The 27,838-nt window shown below is 46.1% G+C and overlaps 2 protein-coding genes across 2 annotated transcripts; one reads left to right on the top strand and one right to left on the bottom strand.

The window, feature by feature from the left end:
* The first annotated feature begins 11,547 nt into the window (after nt 1-11,547).
* LOC137591185 (heparan-sulfate 6-O-sulfotransferase 3-B-like) lies at nt 11,548-22,804 on the top strand. The gene is made up of 2 exons (XM_068309010.1): nt 11,548-12,393; nt 21,527-22,804. The coding sequence occupies exons 1-2, from the start codon at nt 11,849-11,851 to the stop codon at nt 22,260-22,262; spliced, it is 1,281 nt and encodes a 426-aa protein (XP_068165111.1). The 5' UTR covers nt 11,548-11,848; the 3' UTR covers nt 22,263-22,804.
* A 1,560-nt stretch (nt 22,805-24,364) lies between these two features.
* On the bottom strand, nt 24,365-27,744 carry LOC137591186 (2-oxoglutarate receptor 1-like). Its single transcript, XM_068309011.1, has 2 exons — nt 26,558-27,744; nt 24,365-25,757 (listed from the first exon to the last, which is right to left on the bottom strand). Exon 2 carries the CDS (start codon nt 25,746-25,748, stop codon nt 24,741-24,743), a length of 1,008 nt encoding a protein of 335 aa, XP_068165112.1. The 5' UTR covers nt 25,749-25,757; nt 26,558-27,744; the 3' UTR covers nt 24,365-24,740.
* Nucleotides 27,745-27,838: the final 94 nt, after the last annotated feature.

Genomic DNA, 27,838 nt, shown 5'->3' with positions numbered 1-27,838 from the left:
CTCCTCGTCGGCGTTCACTCCAAACCAGAGTTACGATGTTTACCCGATCATAAAATCCACACTGTTCAATAAGAGTTTGCCGGAAGCCGCAGACGGGGTAGGGAAGTTGCGTTGTTGCATTACTCACGCAGTAAAAAAAAAAAGAGCACGGGGTGTGTGGAGGAAGAGGAGCGGACCTCTGGAGATGAGTAAGCACAGCCCTACACTCAATTTACTGCTTGATTTATGAGTTCATTTCCTGCGTTCTTGGGAAAGTTCTCAACGGGGGTGAGGTGGTATATCTTCCCACTATAGGTAGCAGTGGCTCCACTCCCCCCCATGAGAACCACTCACCACTCCAGGTCTTAGTGGGACTATAAATAATTGCCCCTGTAACAAGCACATATTGAACATAGAGAGGATGCTGAGGCATCTTTATTCATGAGGCAGGTTCTTATCTCCCGCTGCAGAGGACGAGTCGGATTCAGAGCCCGGTGGTACAGTTGTGACTGCGGGTGAAGAGAGGCCTTTGACCAACTGCTCCGTCTGTGTTTTTGCGTGTGAACGCAGGAAAATCAAGGCGAGATGCACTCGAGTGACTCCTCAGACGAGTCGAAGCAGCTGCTGCTTTTTGAGGAGGGTAAATGCGAGGTGGTAGCGCTTTCAGAGGCCGTCTCGCCACTCAAAACGCGAGCCGGCGTTCGTACGACGCGCCAGATGTTCATCAGGAGGGATGAACAGCCATCAGGAGCAGTCTGGTTATCTGAGCGTTCACGGAGCATAAAATCACAGTTGTGTGAAGTCGTGGTCTACGTCACGCCCAACAGTCCAGTTTAATTCAATCAAAATCTTGTGGAGAAGCAGCGATAAAATTAAGAGTTTAACGGCGTATATTTTGGCCCGGGACACATCGTTCTGTCAAGTTTGATGGAAGTCTGTTCAGTTTCACAGAAACTGATGACAATCCTACAAACACAGACACGGTTAAAACGTCTTATGATTTTTACTTCCTAATTTAATTTTCCATGCATTAAATCAAATCAGAGCACAGAGGCGTTTCATGTGTCGGTCTCTGAGGGCCGAGGCTTTTTTGACTTTCAGTCATTTAAAATTCTCTATTATTTTTCAGTGCTGTTAGAATATTAAACAGAATCCTTTATTAATGAGCTGTAAGGATCCAAACGTGATTGGTTGGTCCACTGTCGAACGTTTTTCGTCCTCTCTGTCGTAGATATTCGTCGATGCCCGCCATTTTTCTTGCAGAAAACGACACCAGAACTGATAACTGAATGCAGTTATCCGACTGTTTTTTACTGGTCCAGGATCCTGGATGTGGGAACCAGTCCGCTTCAATTAAACAACCAGAAACCAGACTAATGGAAGTGTCAGAGTAGCTCGGGCCCCCGCCACCACCGCCGCCCAACCAACTTGAAGCCGAATAGCAATCTAGCCTCCAGCGAACTGCCCACCGGTTTTCATCTCAGACACTTTGTTGTCTATTTTCAACGAGGCGTCCACAGGGGTCACGCGTGGTGAATCAGCCTGGTGGGAAGCACAGATGAGAGATGCTGTGGTGGGGAGGGGAGAAAGAGCGGAGCATCCCACCAGCTCCTTTCATTGTCCCCTATGAATGTTGCTCAGGTCATCGGCGCTAAAGAATTATATATAGCAGACAAATGACGAGGCTTGCACCGATGCTTTCTTGTCCTCCCACCGAGCGAGGAGGCCCGGGCTCCACGGGGCAAACCGGCCACAGCGGCGGCGGCGGAGAATCCTTTGGAGGAGCCACCGGTAACGGAGATCGAACGCAACGGAGAGATGATGAATGTGCTGGTGGGTATCAAACTTTACTGTAAGACTGGACGAAACGCTGCCGGAGCTGTCCTCCCAGAGCATCAGGATGAATTATTGCTTGTAGAAAATAAAGCCTAAACCGATTTATGTGGAAACCAGATGAACAAACTCGAAAAGCACAGTTGAGATTAATAATCCAGTTAAAACTGGAGCTGAGATTTACTTTAGCTTCCTTTTCCTTTTTCCCGCCATTATTTTTGAAGCTCAGTCATCTGAAGCTGGTCTAGAACCAGCTAGATTAGCATAAAGACAGGAAGCAGAAGTCGATCAAATATTCAATTTGCTTCAGGAGTGTTGGGAGGTGAATTTCTTTAACCTCTTGGACAGAGCTAAACTGTCTTCCCGCCAAATTTAACCTAATCATTTCTAGTTAGCCCAACATGCTAAATGGAGATACGTGTGGATGGCTTCAATCTTCTCTTGTACGCCTTTACAAAAAAAAAGAAAAAAACCTTTTTGAATTGGTGCCAATGCTCTGTTGGTGCAAATTAATTTTGAATTTTATTTTTTTTGCGTCTGCCTTTGAATAAATGATGATAAAAACAACAAAAATTGCTATTAACAGGAAACCAACAAGGAGGAATCCAATTTCTGTCTCAGTTCTCTGTCTCCGCTCCGAGCAGAGAAAATAGCACCTTGTTATGACATTAGCATTTAAAGGAGTCATAATTTCTACACCATTGCTCTCCTGATTTCCTACCTGGAGGATCTAATTAAATTCTTCTCTTAGTGTTAAGTTACAGCATAATTAGTGCACCGCTCGTGGTGTTGCTTTTCCATATACCTCTACAGGGAGAATTTTTTAATTTGAGATAAACTGACTATATTTTTAATGGCATCCAAGCAGCCATCATGACTCACGCTTGATGTAGCAGCTCTTAAATTTAGTCAGGACAACGAGTGCAAGTGTTTCGGGCAGCCCGATTAGAGGCTAAATGTTAGTTTTGACAGTTTGAACAAATTAGGTAGCGAACGGGAAAAGAGGAGAAACAGTAACTGTCTCTCTTGGAGCCGTGGCCGCCATCCAGCGCCGGCCTTCTTTGTATTCAGGGGGCACCTCCTTTTTGTGTCAGCGCGGGACAAGAGAAGCACTTAACGTGACATTTAGAGATGCTCAGAGATTCTCTCTTGAGGCCAGAGGGAGGGAGAAAAGAACCAATGATGTTATCGCAGACATGTGTTTTAAATGCCAGGAGGGGTGCTTTGCCAGAGAGCTTTGGCGACCACGATAAGAAGAGAAGAACCCGGCCTCTGGTCTTACACCTCTCGCGCCGGTTCTGGGGCTCACGCTAAGCTTCGTCTGAAATGGTTTCATGTGTTTTCTATCAGATATGATCTTTTAAGGCTTACCGAACAATCTTCTGAGATTGTGCATTAGGGCTGCTGTTATCCTTAGAAGAAATCCACACATGCACGGTGCATTTTAAATAGTCGGCCCCAAAGGATGGGACACACTGAGCTTCATGAGTGGGCGACACAAGCTTTGTAGGATTGAGAATCTTAACCAGATGGTCGTAATACACATCTTAACTGTGGATCACAGCCATGTTTAAAGACTCCGTCTCCTGAATATATTGAAAATCTCCTTTCCATTAATACCAGACTAAAGACCTTTCGATGACGAGGGTTTATCCTAAAGGGACCTCCACAACAAGACAGCATGAATATTTAAGTCGGGTCTCCGAACGGATCGATCGTCATTTCTGTGGGAAATGTGTTTCCAATTAGGTCAACTTTTAATAAACGAATCCGTCTAAATCCGCCGAATCTCGTGAATATTTTGCAATCTAAGTCCGCCGCCATTCATCGCACATCTTTTTCTCACACAGTCTATGTAAGCGTTTGCACAAAATGTGGTGAAAGGCTTGATGCAAAGTCTGGAGCCGCCACCATTCCCTCCAATAAATCAGGCGATGGCGTTAGATGTATGAAGACGGAGCCGCATAGTGATGAATCTGCTGCGGAGTTTAGGAAACAAGGTAAGCCATTCATCAGGGGATATTTCCGGAGAACCTCCACAGGCTAATTTTTCCGTCTGTGATTCTGCAGGCTGCGGGTTTTATGCTTCATCACCGCCTCATGGCGCGCAGTTTCCTTTGGAAAAGGTACTAAATGTTGGGGACAACAGCCGCGTCGTAACGGCATCACCATCACCGGTGACAGCTTAATACAGCTACGGGTCTCTGCATTGGTCTTAGAGGCAAGAAAGGCTTTTGATCTGCGATAACACCACCAGTCGTGTTGAAATGATTCTCCCCCCCCCATCATATTTCACATTTTCCCTTCATCTTCACTGGGTGCATTCATCAAATGCTCCCTCGCAAGTATTCCTCACGCTGTCACATGCTTATATTATGTGTTTAGTCAAGGAGGAATAATCCATTTGTATATTCCTCACCATCTCAGGGCACCTTGAATATTTAAAGCTTTTGATGTTGGGTTGTCGGCGTTACCTAAGCAGCTTGCCACCACCGGCCTCCCAGAGATTCGCCTCCACGCACTTCTTCCCTATTTTCCCACAATATGTCTGGATTGCAAAAAATAAACTCTCCTTTTGAAGCTTCTACTTTCTCCCTCTTAGGAGGGTGTTTTTCTGTAGATAATGACTTATTTCAATTCACACCTCACCCCAACAATGCTGCACATTTTTCTTGACTTGAGCACCGGCAAACGATTGTGACACCAATTCGATCGTGATCTGTTTGCATGAGCACACATGGCGGATTTGGCCAGACATTAATTATTCCATTTCTATGGATAATACAACAAAGAGAACCAGCTGCCAGGTTAGCTGGCGCTGATGCTATTTGGAATAAAAAAAATTTTAAAAAAAGGAAAAGCAGCACAAACACGTCTGAAGGCCGGGACAGTTTCCAGAGAGTACGTGTGCCTGGAATACATGATCTCCGAATTCATGCAGCGTGCAGACTGAAGGCATGTTGCAGTAAATTGGCTGTAAAATATTGAACTGTTGACTGTCAGAGTTATTGGGATCGATGCCCAGACGCCCCCTGACTCAGCTGAAAGGCATGGTTAACCTGGCGCAGACGCACGCCAGGTGAACGGGGCCGTTCGCTGGCGTTCACGCTGTCTCTTAACCTCGGAGTTTACCGACATGCTGGTGTTTACGGGAAACCTTCCAACGCGGAAGTAGAAGTTTGTTCACAGAATCTGTTTGAATCATCTGTTGAAGGGAAGTGAGCTGAGCGTATCGTGTGAAATACACTTGTGTCACGCTTTGTAACATCAATTTGCATTATGGGAAGTGTAGTATGGACTGTTTTTGCTCATAACAGGGGACAAAAACCGGGATATTCTTCCTTCCTGCCATCTAATATTGAGTGTTTTAAGAAGATAAGGTATTTTGGGACGATTAAGTTGATAGAAAAATGCTTTTCAGACCACCCCACAGCACACTGACCTCATTAAGCTTTCATCAAGCATTACAGGACTGCTTTTGTACATATAGCGCGAGCCATGACTACACAAGTCAAGCAGGAGACAAAACCTATAAACGCCGCGGCGACCGTCAGATTCTCCATATGATGTTTTTCCTGCGCTTTGATCACAACTCAAGTTCACGCTGCTCCAAACTCACTTTACTTCAGGGTTTCACTTTGAACACTTGATATCGCTCGGCATGAGAAAGTCGTTTGAAATGTCTTCTCAAGAATGAAGGAGGAATGTTAATTGAAAGATACTTTCCAGGGAGGTTTTTTGACAATTCCTGCCCTGTTATCCCTTTATTCCCTTTCTGATTACCTTCCTTCATTTGTTCCCCCCCATTTGCCCCTTTAAAGCTCAGGCGGTGCATTTATTCTGTCCTTGAGAGTGTCAGCATTAAAGCCTCCTGAATCGCTCAGCGTAACATTTATTTAGAGAACTCGAGAAATGGGACTCTTTGAATCAATCTGTCTCAATAGGAAAGTGGAGCGTAAAGATCTTTCTGAATTTTGCGTCTTACTTTTAAATGTGTCAGGGCCAGCGAGTAATACTCTTTATCTTTGGTTCAAAGACTATTTCATCTACAACAAAAGGCAACATACGCTCATTTATTATAGCGTTTACTTGATGCAACAAAGGCTTTTATTTTTGTGGAAGTGCAACAACAAATGTCAGCAAGACAGATAAGGTAAAGAAACAGCGCAAAGAGTAACTGAACTGCTAACCCACCATTAGCATGAGATTTACATGCATGTATGACACTGCAGTGCCAGCAGGGGGCGATAGAGAGGAGCGACAAAAGGAGGAGGAGGTGGTCGTGGTGGATGGATAGGAAAGCTTGTTGAAGATTTTGCGAAACGTCAACAAAATCTTCCATAAGCTTTCCTTTCAGATCTAACTCAATATTTTTATTTGCCAACCTAGTTTTTAAATTAAAAGTAGACATCCAGCAAACACACAGAATGCTGAAAATAAAAGTGTACTCTTTCAATGAATTAGCATATCCGGTTAGCATATCTAAAAATAAACAGGAGCGCTGCGGTTTGTCGTTGGGTCCGTTCACAGCAGCTTCTTTATGTCATTAATTCTCCGCTGTCTCGTTAATAAAAGTGCTGCGCCGCAGAGCAGCAGCATTAGCTACACCTTACCAGCGTGTCGCCCTCCATTAAATCATGCCTCTACTATCACGCCACACGCCTCTGCACGCTCCTGACCGGTCGGTTACAAGTCGGCGTTCCGCCTGTTCGAGCCGGAGACGTGGGTTTACTGGAGCTCATTAATCCTGAGTGTCACAGCCTCCTTCCCTTTAAAAATAAAAACCGCCACAGGTTCAGGTTTGATTCTCCAATTGCGTTACACAACCGATATTCCTGTGTCACATTTTGAGGCACGATGCATCCGTTTAGACCATCATGGAAACGGAATGAAAGGAAACAGACTTAAAATAACATGCCAGATTGAGAGGACAAATCACTTCACTCTGATTTGCTCTTGCAAGAACATTATTATTGAGGAAGGAGAGATTAGAAAACCTATAATTAAAAAAAAAAAAAGCTATGCTATGCTAACCATGGTAAAAAATGCACTGCTAACATTTCCTATCATATCTGACGCTGAAGAACCATCCTTTATTGGAGCCTGGGGAACATTCGACGTGTCATAATTCATGTCATCAAAAGACGTCAGGTGTAATAGTGCTATCAGTGCAGGTTTCATAAGGATGGTGCAAAACCGCTGCACCACGCCATGAAGGAAGAGTGCAGTTTGACAACCAATTACCCCAGTGTTCCCCCGGTCTTACTCAGGTTTAAATTAGGCATGAACGTCTGGAGCAGGAATCAGGAGAAAATATAAAGAGCCATGAATGTGAAATAAAAACACGCATGCGTAACTTGGCAGCAAAATTGCATGTCTGGTGTGAGATGACTCAGTGCAGCCAGAAAAAGGTGACCTTAATTCTGGGGTGCATGCCACGATAACGCTTGACGAGTGAAATCAGTGTAATTTTCCCTGATATAGTCATTCCACAACTCCGATGAACTTCAGCAGGAAGTGACACGCAGCCCCCGTTTCCAGAAGACGATACGCATCCATCAGCATCAGCGTGGATTTAGGCCCAACAGGAAACTACAATTACCTGCTAAAAAACACAGATCGTATCAAAGGCGTCCTCTCGGATCTCCTCGAAATAAAGTAGAGACCAATCTGGGCTATTCTGTGTCGGGCTGCCAAGGTGCACAGCATGGGCGAACAGCTTCCTTTTCATGCGGGACCAAACGGGGAGACTGTCGTGTTTGATTAAGCGTTTTGGACCGGGCTGTGGTTGGATTGCGGCACAGGCTGGCGTGACGCCGCTACTGCGGGATTTCTGGTGAATCCCTGAGGCGGACAGTTCAAACATCTTCAGTCGCTCGCACCACATGCAGTTGAGGCGAGGTGCCAGGCTTGTCAAGCTACACCTGCATGTGCTTTACAGCACATAACAATATATCATACAATCAACTCGTTAAATCCTACAAATAATGAAAGCGCAATGTCAGAAACGAGGGAAAACAAGCCTTAATAATAAGCAGGATGCCACTTTTAATAAGCACAGATATCTGGAGAAGGTCAGTAAAGCAGGGAAAGTTAAAACTTGATGGCTAACGTGGGCTTAAGGATGTCTCCATTAGTCCTACAGCAGAACAACTAGTGCAAAACTAATTGGCTTTAGCTGTAAAAATGGGATATATTTAAAAAAATAAATTAAACAAACAGCCTCTGAAATTTCCAGCCACAGAAATGGGAAATTTTCGGAGAGATTTTGTTTCAAGGAACTAGAGGAAAGGCTCTATAACTAATGGTTTTCACTCTCGCAAGGCTGCAGATGCATCTAATTCCTCTTACGTTGACGTTTTAGCACAGTAGTATGCTAAGCTAAATCTTAAATTCAACTTAAATTCAATTTAAATTCAGATGTCCGTGTCATAAAAGAACACCTGAAAACAAATCTTAAGGTTTTGGTGAAAAAACAACAACAACAAAAATCAAAAAACCCACCAATATATTTAGTTAACATGTTAGTATGCTAATTAAACACAGTGTAGTCTTTTTCTTGTTAAACCTGTGAACCAGAGATTAAAATCTGACTCACCTGTGCTTTAAAGTTCAAAAACCTTACAACTTTAAAAAATATAGAAGCATTTTAACTTTTTTTGTGCTATTTTTAGCTATCGCTAACAAGCTACCATAATCTGGCATCTTGAATTTTTTTCCCAGCGCCTGTCTGCCAGAATATCACCGTTCATTTGGGTGGATCCTCAGAAGCATGTGCAACAACAAGAAGTTCGAAAATGAATTTAAAGAGAGAATTCAAAATTAAATTGTTGGAGTATTTCTGCTTTTTTCTATAAGTACAGCCAATTATTCACTTAATCCACCAAAAATACAAATCGAATCAAGATTCAAGTGTGATGAGTGGAAACAAACACCTCAGTGCTAATAAGGCAACCTTATCTGACAGCCTGACAGTATTTCCAGTCCTGGGATCATTTAATGGAGGAAATGGGCCCAATAAGCAGATTCTGGGCTTATAATGGTCAACAGGTTCCCAGTGAGAGCAACCAACAAACCGGTGGTAGGTAGCAAACCATCAGAGACAGGAAGTCGTCATAAACACATGAAATTAGACGGGGAACTGGAACAACACCTGACAAGCAACAGCATGCAATCGAGCCATTATATCCCGGGAGTAATGAGGCGCTGAGCAGCAGCTGATCGGCGCCGGCCAGCGGTCAGCGATCGGGTCGGACGTGACAGGAGAGTGAGGAGATGGGGGCAGACTAACACGCATGGCAGCACCGCGACACGGGTCTAACATACGCACGACTGCCACATGCATGACGACGGTGTGTCCTGCAGCATTTAGTTAGCATCGCCTCCGAATTCCAAAAAAAGCATCACTAGGAAATTCCATTGAGAGGAAAATGAAGCCAAACTTCAGGCAGAGGCTAAATTAGCTGCGTTAGCATGCAGATTCCAGCTGAAGAAACCAAACTAGGATAGAAAAGTGTAATAAGTGAGAAGTAAAGATGCTCTCTTGTCTCCTGGACTAAATGGAACGTGGCTCCTGAGAGGTGGATCTGCTCGTTTTTATGATCAGGAAGGTTTGACTTTTCCTTCAACTACAGAATTCATCGTGGACAGCAGCTGCGAGGCCCACAGTTATGTTTCCTCCTTTAAATGTTCTCATTTTCTCTTCTGCAGTGCTTTTTCATTCTGTTTCATTACCTTAATGGAGTCTTTGGCTCCTCGTTTTGCAAGAAATGCCCAGAAAATCTCAACTCACCAGAGGTCCCACTGCAAGAACCTCAAAAGTAAACTTTCCCCGAGGCGCTCAGCATTGTTTTAAGATCAATACCAATTCCAATAAATACAATATTTTTCCTGGCGCAGCAGGCCAGCCTCGCTGAAAATGAAAAGACGAAAGCAGATAAACGGGAATTCCCCAAAACCAATCCAATCATAATTTCCAGGAAGCTTCAGTTCCATTATTGGGAGCTCCTGCGCATTGCAGCAAAGCGCTGAATCAGCAATTCTCAGGGTTATTTCTCATAAGGCCTGTGAAGCGAGAGCATCGGGGGACCTCGTAAACATCCGAGCCGCACAGCCGGAACGCCGCGAGTCTCGCTTCAAGGCTCGGAACATTAATTCAGATTGTTTCCCCATAAGAGATGCTCAGGTTTTAATTAGCAGGTCGTTTGTAGGTTCAGTGGGAAAACAAGAGGGGGACGCCACACAGGTAGGAATCAGGACGCCATCACGATGTCGGGCGCTTTATGACCTCTAGTGAATTAGATATTGCTGGTCCTGACTGTCAAAAGAGACGCCTTTCCCTTCTGCTCGCCGCTGCTAGGATGAGAGATGGAGACTCCTGTCAGGCACAAACATTGGTGAGTCTCGGCCTGAACTCCCGCACAGATTAAGTCAGTGTCTGAGCGGGAGGTCAAAGTTCATCCGGTGCAGAAAGAGGATTGAACAGAACAAATACCAGAGAGCATCCCGGTTAAATCCCTTGATGGAGGGCAGTTAGGAGGGAAATAACAAACGCTTGTGATCAGTGCAGCTTAAATGAAATCCATTACTGATGTCCATATAGTACACTCAATTCAACGGCACGGCATCACGTGGTCACGTCTGTTCAATTCCACGTGGGATGATGACGGAACGGCACAGGCAAAAAACACACACATCCACCAGAGCGCGCCGGCGCGGGCGCGTCCACGTGGCTTCCTCTCACGCCGGATGCCAATTATTGAGTTGACGTGTTGGAATCTGTCCACGGTGCTGAAACGACTCGCCTCTCGCTCGCCTGAGGATGGAATGACGGGCTGCGTGGCGAATGACGTCACAGACGCGCACACTGGACAGATGCTCTCAACCATCAGCGCCTTCTAATCAGGTTTATCTCGTAAAACAGACAGATCATGTTGTGAATTGAAGATATTATTAAAATGAATGAACACAGGATTGAGTTTGACACTTTAAAATCACTGCGTAAAAACACAAATATGCCTGAAGGGAGTGGCAAGGTGAAACACGGCCTTAACATCACACATGCTAGCATATTTTTTATTTTAATTTTTAACTTAAGTTCTAAACATGTTCCCCACTTCGGAGGAAGTCGAGCTTTTTCTTCTTGAACACTGGAATTGTGTGATTAAAGATGCGGTTGCGTCACCGGCTCTCAGCCGGGACAGATGACTGACGCATGTGTGGAGTCAAGACAGCGAGGATACAACCGGAAATACGGTTTGTTGTCCTTCAGAATAAAGCTACTAGCGAACCAATGGCTTTTAAATGCCATTAATCATAATTAATCATTAATGTGCTCCTCACAGGTTGGAGATTCGGGTTAAAAAAAAAGCGACCTGCACCATTTCTGTGTCGAGTTTGCACGTTCTGGTTATTTAAAAGGGAATGTAGTACCCAATGGTTCTAAATTAACTGGTAACTTGTCACTTTAAATATTATTTATTTCTACATGAATCAAATATGTGAATCATGTACTTTAAATTATTTTGTTAATTATGTCTATTCTATCTTATTTAAAGCTCTTCATATTATTATTATTATAATTCTCTATATATTCAAATAGTCGAATTATAACTGGTTTATCATAGTTAAGGATGCTCTTACTTTGTCAGGTCTTACCGGAAGTGGTTGTTTTAATCTACGCCGTCTTTCCGCTGGAGCTCCTGGCTCGCATGCCGATCAGCAGTTGGCAGGACAGCCGCGCCGGAGCGCTCCTAGAGCGGGGATGTGCCTGACGGACGGGACGGAGTGACGCCTCCGGAACCGGATCGACCCACGGAAGAGAAAAAACATGTCCGAATGTTTCTGAAACAGCCCGAATGAGTCTTTAGGGTGACACCGAGTTTTATAGCGGGACTCGAACTCCAGGTCTGCGCGGACAGGAGCACCACACACCTGGGGAGAACCTGCAGGATGAGACGCGGGCAGGAGGAGCAGAACCACTCGGACATCACGTTTCCGTTCGTCCCGCCGGCGTGATCCACAGTTCCCCCCCACCATGGAGGAGAAGTTCAACAGACTCATCTTCATCCCCATCGCGGCGGTGCTCTTCCTCATGATCGGCTACCAGTACGTGTGTCCGGCGGACAGCAACACCTGCTACTTCCGAACCGACGAGAAGGGGCTGTTCCAGCGGTACTCATCCCGGTTCGAGTTGGTTTACACCGAACCCGACGCGGATGAGGACCTCCCTTCCAAAATCACCTCCAGATTCAACTTCACGGAGCGGGACCTGGACCGGCAAGTGGACTTCAACATCCGCGGGGAGGACGTGATGGTGTTCCTCCACATCCAGAAGACCGGCGGCACCACGTTCGGCCGGCACCTGGTGAAGAACATCCAGCTGGAGCGGCCGTGCGACTGCATGCCCGGCCAGAGGAAGTGCACCTGCCACCGGCCCGGAAGAGCCGATTCGTGGCTCTTTTCCCGCTTCTCCACCGGCTGGAGCTGCGGGTTGCACGCCGACTGGACCGAGCTGACGAGCTGCGTGCCCGGCGTGATGAACAAGCGGGACAAGAAGAGCAGCGCCCCGAAGAGCAAAAGGTGAGGCGCGGAAAAGTCAAATAATGCAGGTTTATTCAGTTTTTCCTCTAATTTAAATGTCTTTTTTCAGGTTCGATCCCCCTCCCCCCCCCTATGGGGTCAGTCATTAATCCATTTGGTTCCATGGAGCCAATTAACGCGCAAACACGGAGGTTGTAATCAATAACAATTGATCAATAAGTATTCAATGAATTCCGGAAGCACAGTCCCCGAAGAATCCTGCAGAGTTTGATTGACATAATTAATCAATTTAATTGACAAGTGGGTGAGTATCATCTATCTTTCTAAAAAAAACCCTGAAACATTTTGTTTCGTTATTGTTAATATTAGTATTATAAACCAGGAAAACAGGATCATAAATGATCAAAGGAGCAGGAAACGATAATAAAGAGGATAACATGACGTCACATGGCTTCGTTTGGAAGTAAAAAGTGCTCCACCTGTAGGGGGCGGTATGTCGCTTTAAACATGGTTTGACACCAGAAGAGAAGAAGAAGAAAAGGTGAAGCACCTGGGAAATTTTTATTATGGGATGTAAGGTGATCATAATATTGGTGGACGTTACGAGCCTCGAATTAAAAAAGAAGAAGTAGAATAGCGTGTGGTGGGCGTGGTCAAGAAGGCAACGCCATTGGCATGAATGTTTTATTAATATTATTTTTGGCTTTCCCAGGGGCCTTGTAGGCTTTAAGGGTTAACAGCTACGCTAAAACGCCACGGCGGCGGCAGCGGGCCGGCCCGTTTCCTCATCTGAAGGTCTGTTTCAATTTCCTTTAATTACAGACCTGACAGGCCTGAGCTTAAGGGACTAAATCACTTAAGAAGGGCACGGCTCTCCGAGGTGTGCCGCCTGGGCGTTCAAGCCAATTTACCTCGCCGTCAGTTCAGAGAGCAAATCTCCATATGTTACCAGGAGCGTTAAAGAGGGGCGGGGAGGCCGACAAGGACAGACAACCCCTCCAAGAATCCTTCCGATCCATTAGCCGTCCTCGGTGGCAGCCATCAGACTTCATCTAACAGTTTGGAATCGTTATGAAGAGGCCCCTCGGAGCCGCGTCGTCGCTGAGAGCGAATCAACAACACTCCATCAACACTTGTCAGCTCGATATAATAGCGGGTGAAAAATCAGCCCTCATTAACATCGACTCTGCTGCACGAGGCTGATTGCAGACATGAGAAATCTAAGCCAGATGAAGGATGCTTCAACGGGTTTGTCGCCAGACGCCATCTGATATATAATGCCATCCTGGCGTTGTAAAGTGCTCACGGATAATGTGATACTGCATTGATCCGCCGTCGTGAAACGTGCTTGGCTTCTCCCATAGGAGGGAGGTCAGAGGTCAATGCGGCTTTTACAGATTCGCCGTCTTCCTCAAGGGCGAATCTGCCGTCGCCGATCGCGACGTCGCGGATCCGGTAGCTGGTTTTGTCGCACGTTGAGGGAAAAGAGGAAGTTCTACACCTGCAAATTTGCCGGATGAGTCAATGAGTCATAACTCGCTCGACGGCGACAAATCTGTCACATCGGATTCTCATTTCCCCTCAATAATTCCTGCTTGATTTTCTGTCCGCACGCCTCGAAGATGCATTTGTGCCAAGTAGACACGCAATTACATAAAGGCGGTCTTGTCATGTCGGATTAAAAGTGCAGGATGAAGGTGACACGGATCTGATTCTGCACTCGTGTCTTCATCAGACCTGAAAGACTCTTGTCCTGTCACTTTGGGCGATGTCGATTGCGTGTGATGGAAACAAGACGATGAGGAGTTTGTGCGTATGCTCTCGTTGGTGGTTGTGCAGCGGCATCACTTCTTCAGCCCCGGTTCATCCGTTCTTTAGACGTTAAAACCGCGTTAAAGTTGTTTCATCAACCCGCTTTTGCTCGCCATCTAGAAGTTCAGACGTAATCATAGAGATCTTTTTTCGTGAGGTGTAACCAATTTCGGGCGCTGGAAATAGTCGGATTGCAAACAGAGAGCCATCCAACTCAATAACGGCGTTGTTGATTTTGAAGGATGACTCGTCTCTTACACAAGCCAGACGCAGCGATGGGACGGCGTTATGGGAACGGATGACGCCCACACCCGTCTTAAAGCTGCATCCGACCAGGCGTTAAAAGTCGTTTAGGTATTCCTACAAAACCCTCCCCGAGGACGCCGACACTCAAACACCAAAGCGAAGGCGTGATACTTTATCAGAGATACTTTATTTATTCACCTCTCTTGCGTTGCAGTAGCTTCTCTTGGGCTAACCGTCAGTCGTAGCCTCCTGCAGAGCTTTTCTGGCCCCATGTGACTCGAATCCTTCGTATCGCAGCGGGCGAGGAGATTACCGTCAGGCCAGACGTCAACCTGCTTCAGTTGCCGTGGCGTCCTGTTCGTTCTCGGTGGCCGGCGTCACGCTGAGCAGTCAGAGTGTGTAACCTCATTCCTGACCTCATTACTTCACATTAGAGCAAAAGAATGGAGGCTAATTAGCATGGCTCATTCAAAATATGCAGGAACCTAATAGGGGTGAAAAAAAGATGCATTGTTCAAAATGAAGAGTGAGACTTTCTCCCGCTAAATCACGTTCGACTGGGAAACATCTGGTGACATGTCATGACATTAATCTCCCTCCTGCAGTTACGGCGAATTTAGCTTCAAAAGAAGAGAGAGATTTCAGACTGAGATGTACGTTCCTGAAAAGAAACTGCACACCGTTGTAAAAGCTGCTTGACAAGAACGGGGTTTGTCCAACAAAAAAACCCCCAAAAAACAAAAAATGTGACTTTCTGTTGACACGAATCATTCAGCGGACGTTTGAAGGGATTATTTAAACCGTAAAAAGTTGGATTCTGCGGCTTTAGAAGACATTTATCAGTGCAATGGAGTTAGCTGATGCTAGCTTCTATTAGCAAGGTTAGGCTAAATACATATTTTTACAAATCTAATGCTCCGCAGATGCTCATGAAAGCAGTTGAGGGTGCTAAAGGCTAATCCACGTATGCAGATGACACTTCTCTTTCCCTCAGTTGTCGTCACAGTGGTGAATGGAAGCGATTGTCGCAAACAAATTGTGCTTTAATAATCGTGAAATAGTGACGGATGTCATTCTGCGAATGAGCGTTAGCAGTTAGCTTGTTCAGCAGAAGAGGCCGACGTTCCTCCATGTTTGATTCCATTCGCTTGCGATTCCACTGCTGGTTTAGGAAAACGAGCTGAAGTTGTGATTCATGGCTTGTTGTGGGTGTGAAAGTGTACATGTACAGCGTTTGACATCAGAGTTTTATTTCTGGCGAAGAGCGAGTGTGGGTCTTCTCATCCTGATGGTGCGACGGAGTGCGGTAAAGCGGGGCGGCGTGGTTCCATTTTTTTTTTTGTCGGTACCTCCTGTCCTCACACAACGCCAAGGCGATGACATCCAGCGTTCGCTAACGAGGTGCAGACATAAGATACGCTCGCACTTCCTTGCGTAACGTCGCCCGGCAGCTTGTCAATGACGTCTGGCTGGATTAAAGATATCGCCGTTAGCATGAATCAGCATATGGGAATTTACGTCATTTATAGGAGGTGTGACATTGGCGATCCGAAACACGCGGCCCCGACCGAGCGCGTATGGCAACGTTTGAAAGCAATCGTCAAAAGAAGAAGTGTTTTAGGATGCCATTGATTAATTATGAGGTAACTAAAGAAACGAACACTCAAAGTTTCCTTGAAGTCAATCGTCTCTCGCGGCGCTGCACCGTCTTGTGTTCTGGCAAGAAATGCGAGATATTCAGAGGATGGCGATAATCTCTACACTCCTTAGGGGGATTAGGGGCAGAGGAAGACAGGTTTTGTCATACTGGGGAGGAATGGGGTCGGGTTAATCCAGACGTCCAGGAACCATATTATTCACTGTCTGGAGAACATTAGCAAAGAGAGATTTTTTTTTGTGAGAAGAAGGAGAAGCATCAGCTGATAGATCAGATACGTCTGATCAGAGCTGTACCTTAACTGGAATACCTTAAATGTAATAATTGCTTACATGCGAATCTTTTCAGAAAGGTGTCAGCAGTTTGTGTGGGCGGATGTGACCTTTCGAGGCGCACACACCACCCCATTTATCCGCTTCATGCACAGATTAAGATGTCAAGCAAAGGTTAAGTCTAAGGCGCTAAAGCAGTACACGGCAGGTCGTCGTTAGCCTCCACGCTACGCCCGCTGCGGGCGCGTTTGAAGCCCCGAAACAACAAAAATCAAGCTGAGGCGCATTTTAATTAAAACAGCCGGATGCGTTTCCTCGCAGGGGAATTTAATTGATGCAAAAAAAAAGATTTCTTGAACCCTGGAACAGTCTCCTCGCTTGTGGTAGCACTTCCCTACGTTAGGGCGCCGCCGGAGGAGAAGGAGAACCTCGTCATCGTCGTTTACGAGCGTGTTTGATTGGCGGATGGCGAGCGCCGCTGCGTGCAGATGGGCTCGGGGATCCTGTTGCCTTTAATTGGCAGCTGGAGATTAAATCGGTACAGGAGTGGGAACCAGATGAGTTGAAATGGATCCCACTTGACCTCCTGGCTGGAGGATGATGAAGGGACTCATCAGCCGAGCATCTCCACCCCGTCAGACGGGCGGCTGCTTCCTCGCTCCTTCACTAATTGCTGTCTCATCTTTTTTATTTTTTTTTTATTTCTGCCTCTAATAAATATTTTACGCCTCCAACAAATTCAGCGTTCTTTTTATCTTGCAAATTTGACAATTTCAGAGGCGATTTAGTTTCATTTTGGACTGGCGTTTTCTATTACAACCTCATTACATGACATATTTCCCCTGCTTTATTCATTCATTAAACAAATTCTTTTGCTGAATCAACAGTTCAAAATGTCTGAGCTGCTACAGAAGCCGATCTGAAACCACATGAATATAATGACATAAAAACAAGAGGAAGGATTTTTTTTTTTTGATTCCATGCTCCTCTTACAAACGTCTCAAACCCCAAAATTTTTTCGAAAAGCTGTAACTATCGCCCTGGAGGTGTTTAAAAGAGGTTTTTTGGGTGGAAAGACAGTAAAAGGCGACAGGAATAGCAGGTTATTTTATGGTCAGATTGTAATTCCCACTTGAAGGCGGCGGTTCTGGAATCCCCTCGTGGGCACATAAACACCTTTAAAATGGATTTGCTCCAACTGCGTACGTTATCAACACCCCGACTTCGGTGTGAAATTGATGTTCAGTTCCCTGCTTGTTTTCAAATTAATTTTCTCCCAACTTGCTTCATGGAATTGTTCTGAAGCCGTCCGGCACTGACGTGCGAGGGTCGAGCCGGAACACTGGAAACATTCTTTTGAAAAGGGCTTCGGCTAAAAGCAACACGATGTGTTTTCAGTTTCCAGGAGATGAGATGAAGTTTGTTGACCGTTTTTGTTTTTTTGTTTTTTGCACCGGCTCGCTCCTCGGTGGCATTAATAGTTTCCATCAAGGCTTTTATCATGGGGTAACTGTGTCCTTGATGGAAGCCAGTGAATTAACAAGGCACATATCGATCTTTCGCTGCGAGTTTCCTCTGCAGCTTTTTGATGGTGATTTAAAGAGTGCAAGAGAGAGAGAGAGAGAGAGGAAGACAATGAGTAAGGGAGACGGGGGAGGGAGATCGATAATGTTGGCAGGTTTTGCTGTGCAGGAGAGGCGACAGCCAGCGGGGAGGGCTTGAACGAGGCCTGGGATTGATCGGCGGCGAAATGGGACGAAATGATTTAACTGGAGCTTTTTTTTTGCAGCAACAAGCACAACATCACACACACATGTGTGTGTGTGTGTGCACTATTTGTTCAGTTCAAGTCTTTTCAAGCACCAGCACCGACCAGCGTGGAATGAAGACAGATTGATGCCGTTTCAGCTCCAGAAAGCGAAGCAGAATCCAGATGGTTTGAATCTGCCGCAATCAATATTCTTATTTTTACAGATTCGGTTTCCAAACAGACAGATTTTTATCGTCCGACTCTCTTTTTTAGCTGGAGGGCGTTTTAGCTCCTTTTAGCATGTTTCAGCTAATAGCTTTCACTCGATGAGCATTGGAAGAAGCTGTAAGAATTAACCTGTGAGCTAAACGGAGGCAGACGGAATCACAGATAACCGAACAAACCCAACCGTCGCTCCGTTTCAGCCACGTTTTTTTTTTTGCTGACACGTCAGGTCCAGTCGACCTTTAAAGGTCACACATAACAAGTCAGGGTTGTGTTTTCCCGTTGATGTCTGCCTTCAAAGTGCAAAAACAACTATTACGGTTGTTTTCTGGTGTTTTGGGGTGAATGCAGGTCTTTAAAGTGACCCGGCGTGAGAACGCCCTCGCTGTTCTCCAAAACTGAGTAATTATTCCCGACCTTCCTAATCCGTTCCCGCCGCTGTCCTTCATGGGACGAAGAGGAGAAGTCTGACATTTGCCGTTTTTGTTTTGTCAATAGGTCAGGATGAAAGCACAGATACAGAGAGGTGGGGTCGGTGGACGTTTATCGATCCGGCTGTCTGATAGATGCAGCGGGAGGAAAAGACAGCTTCTTTTCCAGGAAGTCGAGCCCGGGCCGACATGTGTCCATCCATCCATCCATTCAAGCCGGCGGTAGATGCTAGAGTAATTCACTTAGCCTCCACTCCGCTGTGCACGGCCATTATCTCTGGGTGGTGTGTGTGTCTGTGGGTGATATCATCACAGCACTCACTTAAGGATATGTCACAGCTGATTGATATCTGCCGTCAGCCAATAAGTGTTCAATTGTGGACCTTTTAAGGCCTGTTTGGCCGAGCAGGAACGTAACTCCGTTCTCAATTGATCAATTTTCTTCAGTTTAGCGGTGAACGTGAAGAAGAATTACAGCAGCGCAGATGCACTTATTGTAAGAGCTGCAGTGTTTACATCTAATGCACAGCGGAGAGGAGGAACCCGGGGATCAGCGTGAAGATGGAGATTAATGCCTTTTACCAGAATGTGTGTGTTTCTACTTGAAATCACTCACAAATGAGGACGTAAATCCAAAACGGGGACATTTTGGGGGGTCTCTCAGCTTCATTCCGTGACATCCACTAGTTATGCATTGAAGAAATGAATGCAGTGTCAGCAGACGGGTCGATGTGAGGCCTGTGGAACGGTGGCAACTCACTGGTGACTACTGCTGGAGAGGGAGGGAACTGCATGTCCTCGCTGAGTGTTAAGCTTTCATCTCTTTAGTGATACTTATCATGTTAGTTCTTCTATAAATCAAATTTAATGAGTGTAAATATGACAACTGATTATTTTGGTCGCATTAGGGTCAGAGGTCACGTCTCTCGTTCTTCTGCCTTTGACTCCGCCGACGCTTCCAGCTTTGTTTTAGGGACCATAAATCCAAATTCCATTATGCGTGAAACTGCGAGCTTAGCATTTTGGAGTTCAAACCGGAATACTTGATTAAATGCATCGTTTGTTTGCCGTAAACTTGCCAACTTTTACTGCTAATGTGTGCGTTAGTGCCACTAGCTGTGAGGAGTAATGATCTTTTTCCATATTAAATGTTTAAATCACGCTACATCAGTTTAAATACTTACTGTTAACTGATTTCAAGAGGTGATTTTAGCTGAGTTGTTCCTTTTTTTAAATTAAAATAGTTAATAATTAGCTGCAGGAGAAGGAGCGTTCATAAAACGGTGGAGGGTTTATCGATAAAGAAAAAAATACTTCAGATGAATTATTTGCCCAGGTGAAATATTCCAGCGTGTGTTTTGGCACTCCTTACCCAATCACACACTCTCAGTTACTCGGTGTGTGTGTGTGTGTCTCCTCCACACACAAACAAACATATAAACCGTAGGGGATGGGATTTTTTTTTGGGACGCCATCCAGCATCATCACGGCGGCCTGTGATCTTCCTCGCCAAACCAGGTCTGGAGAGAATCGCTGGCACGGGGCGGAGGGGGGGTAAATCAAATGAAAACACTGTTATACACCTGCAGGGGAAGATATAAAGCACCAACAAGTTGTAAAGAATGCATCGCGTATCGAGGAACTCACTCTTGTAATGGGTTTAAAAGCAAATTTACCAAAGCAGCATGGGCGCGTCCTTGAATGTGAATTCTTTATTTTGGCCGTTGAATGAAATCTCACAGACGGTAAACTGCAGCCCTGAGGAATGAAAGAAATGAAATGTTCAGCTTTCTGTTTGGCTTCTCTCTCTGACACTGGAAGGCCGCCGTGATCTTTTGCACACAAGATGAACAATTTTCAATCTCGCTTTTTTATCTCCGCCGTCTTACTTTTGAAAGCTTGTTGAAAAAAAATGGCTGGAATTCTCCCTCGGCGCTGACTCCTCCGGTCACCTCAGATTTTTTTTCGTTTTTTTTGCGCCGGTCATCTCTGAACTTGGAAAGATAAGAATGGAGAGCCGCGTTCGTCGGTTAAAAGCGGGGTTACAGCAATTTTTTTTTCTTTTTTTGTGGCAGATCAGAGCGATGCAGACATATGAAAGGTGCTGCAGGTGGAAAAAAATACTCATTAGGAGGAGGCGGGAGCAAATTGATGCGACAAAAACAAAAATCACTTCACATCAGAAGGATATTAGATATAAAATATGCCTGGTTTGCATCACACTTTCTCTCATTATTCTCTAACACTCCCAGACGTGCTCGATGTTTTTATTGAAATCTTTCGGTGCTGTGATATTTTTTTCTCATTCATATTCCTTTTTTTTCATCTGCAGCAGGATATGAGAAATTTGATGTATAGTTTCATCCTGGTTCGCCGCGTTGATAATGTGGCTCGTGGTGGTTTGGGCACACGCGAGCGTCGTGGCCACGCAGAGGCTGTTTGGAGGCAATAAAATTCACATTATCTATAGGAACACAAATATAAATATGATAACAACAAATGGAGAAATGAAAAGATGGTTACCTGCTGGTCTGACATCGTCCAGGACTAAACTGAGAGCGCGCCGCTGACAGGAAATGCAGTTTCAGGAGGAAAAGTAATAATAAAAAAAACCAACAGTTGATTAAAAATGGTGGAATTTACTCTAAAAAAATGAAAATTATGTGAACTTCAGAACACCTTTGTGAGCTAGCTTGTGAGCTAACGTGTGAGCTAACGTGTGAGCTAACGTGTGGGCTAATGTGTGAGCTAACTCGCCAACGTGTGTCTTCCCCTGCAGGAACTTCTACTACATCACGATGCTGCGTGACCCCGTGTCACGCTACCTCAGCGAGTGGAAACACGTGCAGCGAGGCGCCACCTGGAAAACCGCCCTCCACATGTGCGACGGCCGCCCCCCCACCCAGGACGAGCTCCCCGCCTGCTACAGCGGCGAGGACTGGACCGGCGTGCCCCTGGCCGACTTCATGACCTGCCCTTCCAACCTGGCCAACAACCGGCAGGTGCGCATGCTGGCCGACCTCAGCCTGGTGGGGTGCTACAACGCGTCCACCATCAGCGACTTGGATCGCGGCCACGTGCTGCTCGCCAGCGCTAAAGCCAACCTGCGCAACATGGCGTTCTTCGGCCTGACGGAGTTCCAGCGGAAGACGCAGTTCCTGTTCGAGCGGACGTTCGGCCTGCGCTTCATCCGGGCCTTCACCCAGATCAACAGCACGCGCGCCGCCAGCGTGGGCATCAGTGAGAAGGTGCGGTGGCGCATCGAGGGGCTGAACGCCCTCGACGTGGAGCTGTACGAGTACGCCAAGGAGCTGTTCCTGCGCCGCTACCAGTACAGCCGGCAGAAGCAGCATCAGCAGGAGCGGCTGAGGAGGTGGCAGGAGAGGCGGCAGCGGCTGCACAGGACCTACTTGGCTCAGCTGCTCAGGCTGGGGGGGGGCGACGAAGAGGAGGAGGCGCTGGAGGAGGAGGCGGCCACTACAGAGGACTACAGCAGCCAGGTGGTGCGATGGTGAGGAGCCTCAAACGCCACCTGATCGCTGATCGATTCGTCACGCTTCACCCCCCAACCCCCGCCCCCCCGCTGTGAATCTGCCAAAAAAACTCCCGCTGTCATCGCCTCGCGAGCACCGAACGGCGTCTTAATACTTATGATGGATGTAATCGTCGTGGCAACATAAACATTTTCTATGTTTTTATTAATGGCTGTTTTTCAGCGCCGCCGTCGTGACTCTATTTATTTATTCTTTAGCGGCTGCTTTGGATGAAAGACGTTCACTTAAAAAAATTTCTCTCGTAATCAGTAGAAGTGGAAAAAAAAACCCCTAATTTATTTCTAAAGGCGATAAACGACGGGAAAGATCCTGTGTGTCACGTTTGTTATCTAGCGCCGTGTGGATACGTGAAAATCTTGTAGTTACTCTGTGGTGTTCGGCTTCATAAGAATTTTCAAAGCACAAACTTTGAAATAGTCTGCGGTGTGTGTGTGTGTGTGTGTGTTTTATTTTTTTTCTGACTGATTAGGCTGCAATATACAGAAACAATCAAGGCAATGTTCTTGCAGGAAATGTGTTCAATAAAAACATGCAGCATCCAGTGATGTAAATTTGTCCCTGATGGACTTGTGTGCATAAACGTGTTCTGCCTCGCACCTTTTTCACAGCTATTTCTCGCCAACTTCTTCTTCCACATGTACCGACACTGATGAGGATTTTTTTTTTTTCCTTTTTCCTCGAGCTGCAGGCCTGAAAGACAAGCTGTCAGAGCCACTTTCAGCGCTCTTACATCACAAAGAGAGAACATTGGTATTTCCACCATTAGCTCATTGATCACGGGCCCTCGGCTTCCAAATTGATCATTTAAAGTTCAATCGCCCATGACGCTGGCGCAGCAGAAAAAGAGAAGAAACCTGACGTCTGGCTGAGAACGCTCTCTCCTCCTAAAAAATCTGACAAACAAGCAGCTTTTTGCTCAAAATTTCCACACATTTCTGCAGAAAAACTGTTTTATTTTGATACGCAGCGGCTTAAGTAATCACTTCCTGCGCACGCATTTTGGTCGTGAGGAGGGAACGACTATGATGGGATGTCCGCATTTGGATGTCGGATGCAGCCTCCATTCTACTTGATGAGCGTTACGTAAACTCGTGATAACGATCCCAGGCTTTTACAAATGCGTGAAAATCTGGCAGCCACCTCAAGATGTAAGACTAATTCCAAATTTACAACTACTTGACACCAGTCGCTAATTGTGATGTCAACTGAGGTGCACAGCTGGGCGGTGCAGCCTGGAAGCATATGGTATCCAGGAAGAAGCAGTTTGCAGACAATCATAGACAAATAATGTCCATGCGTCTTTATCTACGCAGGATTTCTCTCCGTTGACAGGAAGAATCAGTTCCGGGAGGTTCGGTGAATATAAATGAGGTTTTCTCAAGAGTTCCACACTAGTTTTTGCACGTTTCTCCGAGATCGGATTCCAGGCCGGTGGTTCTTTAAAAGGAGGAATGTGTTTTTGCTTCGCCTTGTTAGCGCACAGGAAGGTGAATGCATCTGCAGCAGAGCTCAGCTGAGTGCTTAGATACCAGCCTCTTTCACAGATCAGTGGCTGCAGGAGGTGTTGTTGGGCTGTAAAATCATTTTATCACACTGTTGGGGAGATAAATGCAGCTAGCCTTGGTGATGGAAACGCAAAAAAAAAAAAAAGTGTTAAATGATAAAATGTAAATTCAGAAAGAGTCACCTCTCCCAGGAAGAAAAATTACCGATAGATCATCGTCTTCAGGTCGGCTGCATCCACAAAGTCTCGTCGGACTCCGAAAGCTTTCGGAATGGAACGCTTTTACATCATTTGCGATTTATTTCGGTTTATTAACTTTAAAAACTTTCTGGTCACCAAACAGCCGTGGGTTCAGATCTCAAACGAGACGATTCTCGACAACAAGGTGACATCTTGGTTGCGTACAAGGTAACCTGATCAGCGTGTCAATCAGATCTTGATAATCAATATAGGTAAAAGTCGGATCTTCACGGCGGTGATGATGAAAGTGGAGTCTCACCTTTGGCCAGAATCCGATCCTGAGGCTCAGCTGGAAGTTTAATCACCATTTAATCATTAATAATCAATCGATCAATCATTTTAATGGCACAGATAGATTTTTTAAAGCAGTGAAACAGAGATGAGATGATATATATGAACCCCCCCATCCCATCCTCACCCCCACCACCAGGATTATAACCACCATCCATCATGAAGGCGGTTTCCATGGCGGCAAACAAAAGAATCCCTTACGATGTTGGTCAGATCCATCAAACTCGTGATTTCCAGCTGGACACGAAAGGTCAGGATGAGGGCGGGGCCTGATATGCAAATCTTACAGCTTAAGCGTTGGTCATTTATTGACATTTGAGGAGTTGTGTTCCCAAACTTGCTGCAGTGATCAAACACAGCTGTCAGGCAGCTTCACGGTGTCATAAAAGAACGCTGTCCGTCCATCACGCGGGAGGCGTGTCGCTGCCCGCCTTGCTGATGACGGCCAGATGCAGCAGCGACCTGGACTTCCTCCACCGGTATTTGCGGTAAAAGGTGCTGAGGAAGGCCCTCCTGAACCTGTCGCCCGACAGCGTGTACAACGCCAGGTTACCAAACGTGTTAAGCCCCGCCAGAGGCCTGGAGATAATGTAGGCGGCGTGGACGAGGCGCTCCGTCATGCACGACGTCGCCGTCGTCCTGCGGGTTTCGATCCGGATGATCCGCAGGACGTGATAGGGCAGGAAGCAGAGCACGAACACCACCAGGATCACCATGGTGACGTATCGCGCCCGCATCCGGTAGGGGCTGGAGGTGTGCGGCCCCCTCGACAGGTGTTTGACCACGCCCATGTAACACATGAACACCACCACTAGGGGGAGCAGGAAGCCCAGGGCGGTGAGGATCCAGCCGTAGTAACGCACGTCGTCCACGTCGACGGTGCTGGCGAAGTCCAGGCAGTAGGTCTTGTTGTTGTGGACGTTTAAGGAAATCATCGTCAGCATAGGTGTGATTTTGGCGGCGGCGATGATCCAGACGGCGCCGCACGCCGCCATACCCCAAATCTTCTGCTGCACCTGCGCCGCCAGCAGCGGCTTGATCACCACCACATAGCGGAAAACGGCGAGGCAGGTGAGGAAGAGGATGCTCCCATACAGGTTGAAGTGGAAGCCGAAGCGCACGAAGCGGCACATGAAGTCGCCCAGCGTCCACGAGTCGCCGTTGGCGTAGTAGTGGACCAGGAAGGGCATACTGAGGACGTACAGGAGGTCGGTCGCCGCCAGGTTGACCATGATGATGCTGCTGCTCCTCCAGGGGCGCATCTTGGTGGCGTAGATCACGATGGAGGTGGCGTTGCCCAGCAACCCCACGATGAAGATGACGCCGTAGGAGACGGGGAGGTAGTAGCGCTTCACCAGCTGGTCCACGTCGGTGCAGTTGTGGTATTCTCCATAGTAGAGGATGCTGGCCATGATGGAGGCCTGTCGGGTGCGACAATCACTTTAAGAAACGGAGGTCATGACCTCAGTTTTTAGCGTTTGATAAGTAAGACGAAACAATAAGAGGTTTATTAGTTATATATGTTTAAAAGGGAGAAGACACACAAACAAACAAACCCAAGAAAAATGTGTGATTTCAAAAAGACGGGAGAAGATTCGCTCCATCCGAAGAGAGCAGGAAGTCGAACGTAAACCAAACATCCAAGATGGAAAACGTGAAGGAAAGAGACGCAACAGTTCTATTATTTATAACTCCGAGGCGACTGACGCCTGTCACATCATCTGAATCATTATCAGATGTACAATTATTGATTAGCGCGCTCTTTCAAACCTGCTTAACAAGCGCAGGGGCTTGTCTGTCTTGATGTTCTCAATCTTGAACGATTAGTCCATCTCCTCTTTATTCCTAATTAAAGCGAGCTGCGAGCGAATCATCGCTCTCGTTCCCCTCAGCTGTCATATCAATGCCATCGGCAATTACAGCTGGAGGGAAGGATGGAGAGAGAGATGGAGGAAGAGGAGGCGAGCAGAGTGAGGAAGGAACAATTAAACCAAGAACAAACTCCTCTCCCCCCGTCGACAGTCTGGATATGACAGCACCTACAGCATCCTGGCTGTATGTCAGCTCGCTGTAAGGCTGTCAGAGCAATCTGCTCTCATTATGGATGTGAGGAGTCATTCAAGCGATCCCAGATCTCCAACTGCCAGTTTGGTGGAAAAACACAACCTCCATCTGAAATAGTCTTAAATGCACGTAGAAACAAAAGTGTATTTTTACTCACTTTTAGTCACTGTGTCCTCACCGGCGCCTCCTCATTCATTCCTCCTACTCTCTCCTCTCCCCTTCAAGTCTTCCGTCACCCCCTCCTGAGGACGACTCCGGCGTATTTTTTTTTTGATCCGGTGCCCGCTGTTGTGAGCTCCACCTTCAGCCATGTGCACCAACTTCCTGGTGTCACGCTGGAGCTGATAAAGCCCCGTGTGGATTTATTTACCCGGATCAGGTTTCAGGTGATGCAGAGAAAAAGACGAGGCGGCACGTTGGTTGTTTTATGATGAATTACATCCTCCAGAGGACTTTCTTTTGTTCAGGCGAGTTTCTATCGAGGTCTTTGTTAGCTCTTCAAGCAGGCATGTGATTACCTCCGTGTGAACTGCTCAGCTAAATTTGGCACAGACACAAATCTTGGTTTCTGATTAAAGCTTAAGGAAGAATGCGGGTAATGAAGGCCCGTGCTGGATTGTCTTCCAGTTAAGAGGTGTTTTTCAAGCTGCTGCTGGAGACAATTTGAATCAATATTTGTGCAAAATATCTGCGAATTCCACCAGGGATAATCAAGTCATCATACTTTAAAAGTAGTTTTTTGACTCAATCTAAAAAAAATTTAGACCACAAAGTCGATGTTCTGACCGATGATCTTGAATTAAGACATTTTCTGTAGACATCTTGCAGCTCCTTTCTATCGCTCTCAATTTGGAGAAAGTATTCACTGTGGAAAAATAAGATTGATCATAAAAAGGCTATAAATTCTGCCTCAGATCTTTTTCATGGCAGATATTCAACTTTGGTTTCCCTCAGAACTTTAATTGCCGTCTTCTTTCAGCCGTATTGTTTTGGATTCCTATTGATATTTCAGCTTAAACTTAATTTAGTCTTCCCATATGAATTTCTGTCATCCATCTGACACCTTTGACAGTGTTACACTTGAAGCATCAAAGTTCCAGCATAAATATTCTATAAAATACTAGATTCTCACACTAATGATTGATTGTAAGCTAAATTAATCACAGGTTTCATCTTTAAAAGCAGAATGAAGGTAAACCAGTGAGGTTAAAGCGCTTCACTCGCGTTTGCGTTCCCATTTCTCGACCTTGTTCACCCTCCTTCATGTTGACATAAACTCACCTGTTTGAAGATCATTACCATTAAATGTCAAGACTCCGCCTCCACCGGCGCCACTTCCTTGTTTACCTGAAAGAACAAAGAATCTGCATATATAGATGTTTACTCCCTCGGCTGTCCCCGGACGCGTCGACGCGATCGGCGCGGCGCCGCTTTTTTT

Source organism: Antennarius striatus, chromosome 24 (genome assembly GCF_040054535.1).
Source record: "Antennarius striatus isolate MH-2024 chromosome 24, ASM4005453v1, whole genome shotgun sequence".
In the NCBI taxonomy this organism is placed as follows: Eukaryota; Metazoa; Chordata; class Actinopteri; order Lophiiformes; family Antennariidae; genus Antennarius; species Antennarius striatus.
Note: the sequence above shows the minus strand (reverse complement) of the source record. Positions and strands in the feature narration are given on the sequence as shown.

Excerpts from the sequence above, each read along its gene's own strand:
- LOC137591186 (XM_068309011.1), bottom strand. The coding sequence starts at position 25,748 with ATGGCCAGCATCCTCTACTATGGAGAATACCACAACTGCACCGACGTG.
- LOC137591185 (XM_068309010.1), top strand. The coding sequence starts at position 11,849 with ATGGAGGAGAAGTTCAACAGACTCATCTTCATCCCCATCGCGGCGGTG. Across the intron at positions 12,394-21,526 it reads AGCGCCCCGAAGAGCAAAAG|GAACTTCTACTACATCACGA; the intron begins GTGAGGCGCGGA and ends CTTCCCCTGCAG.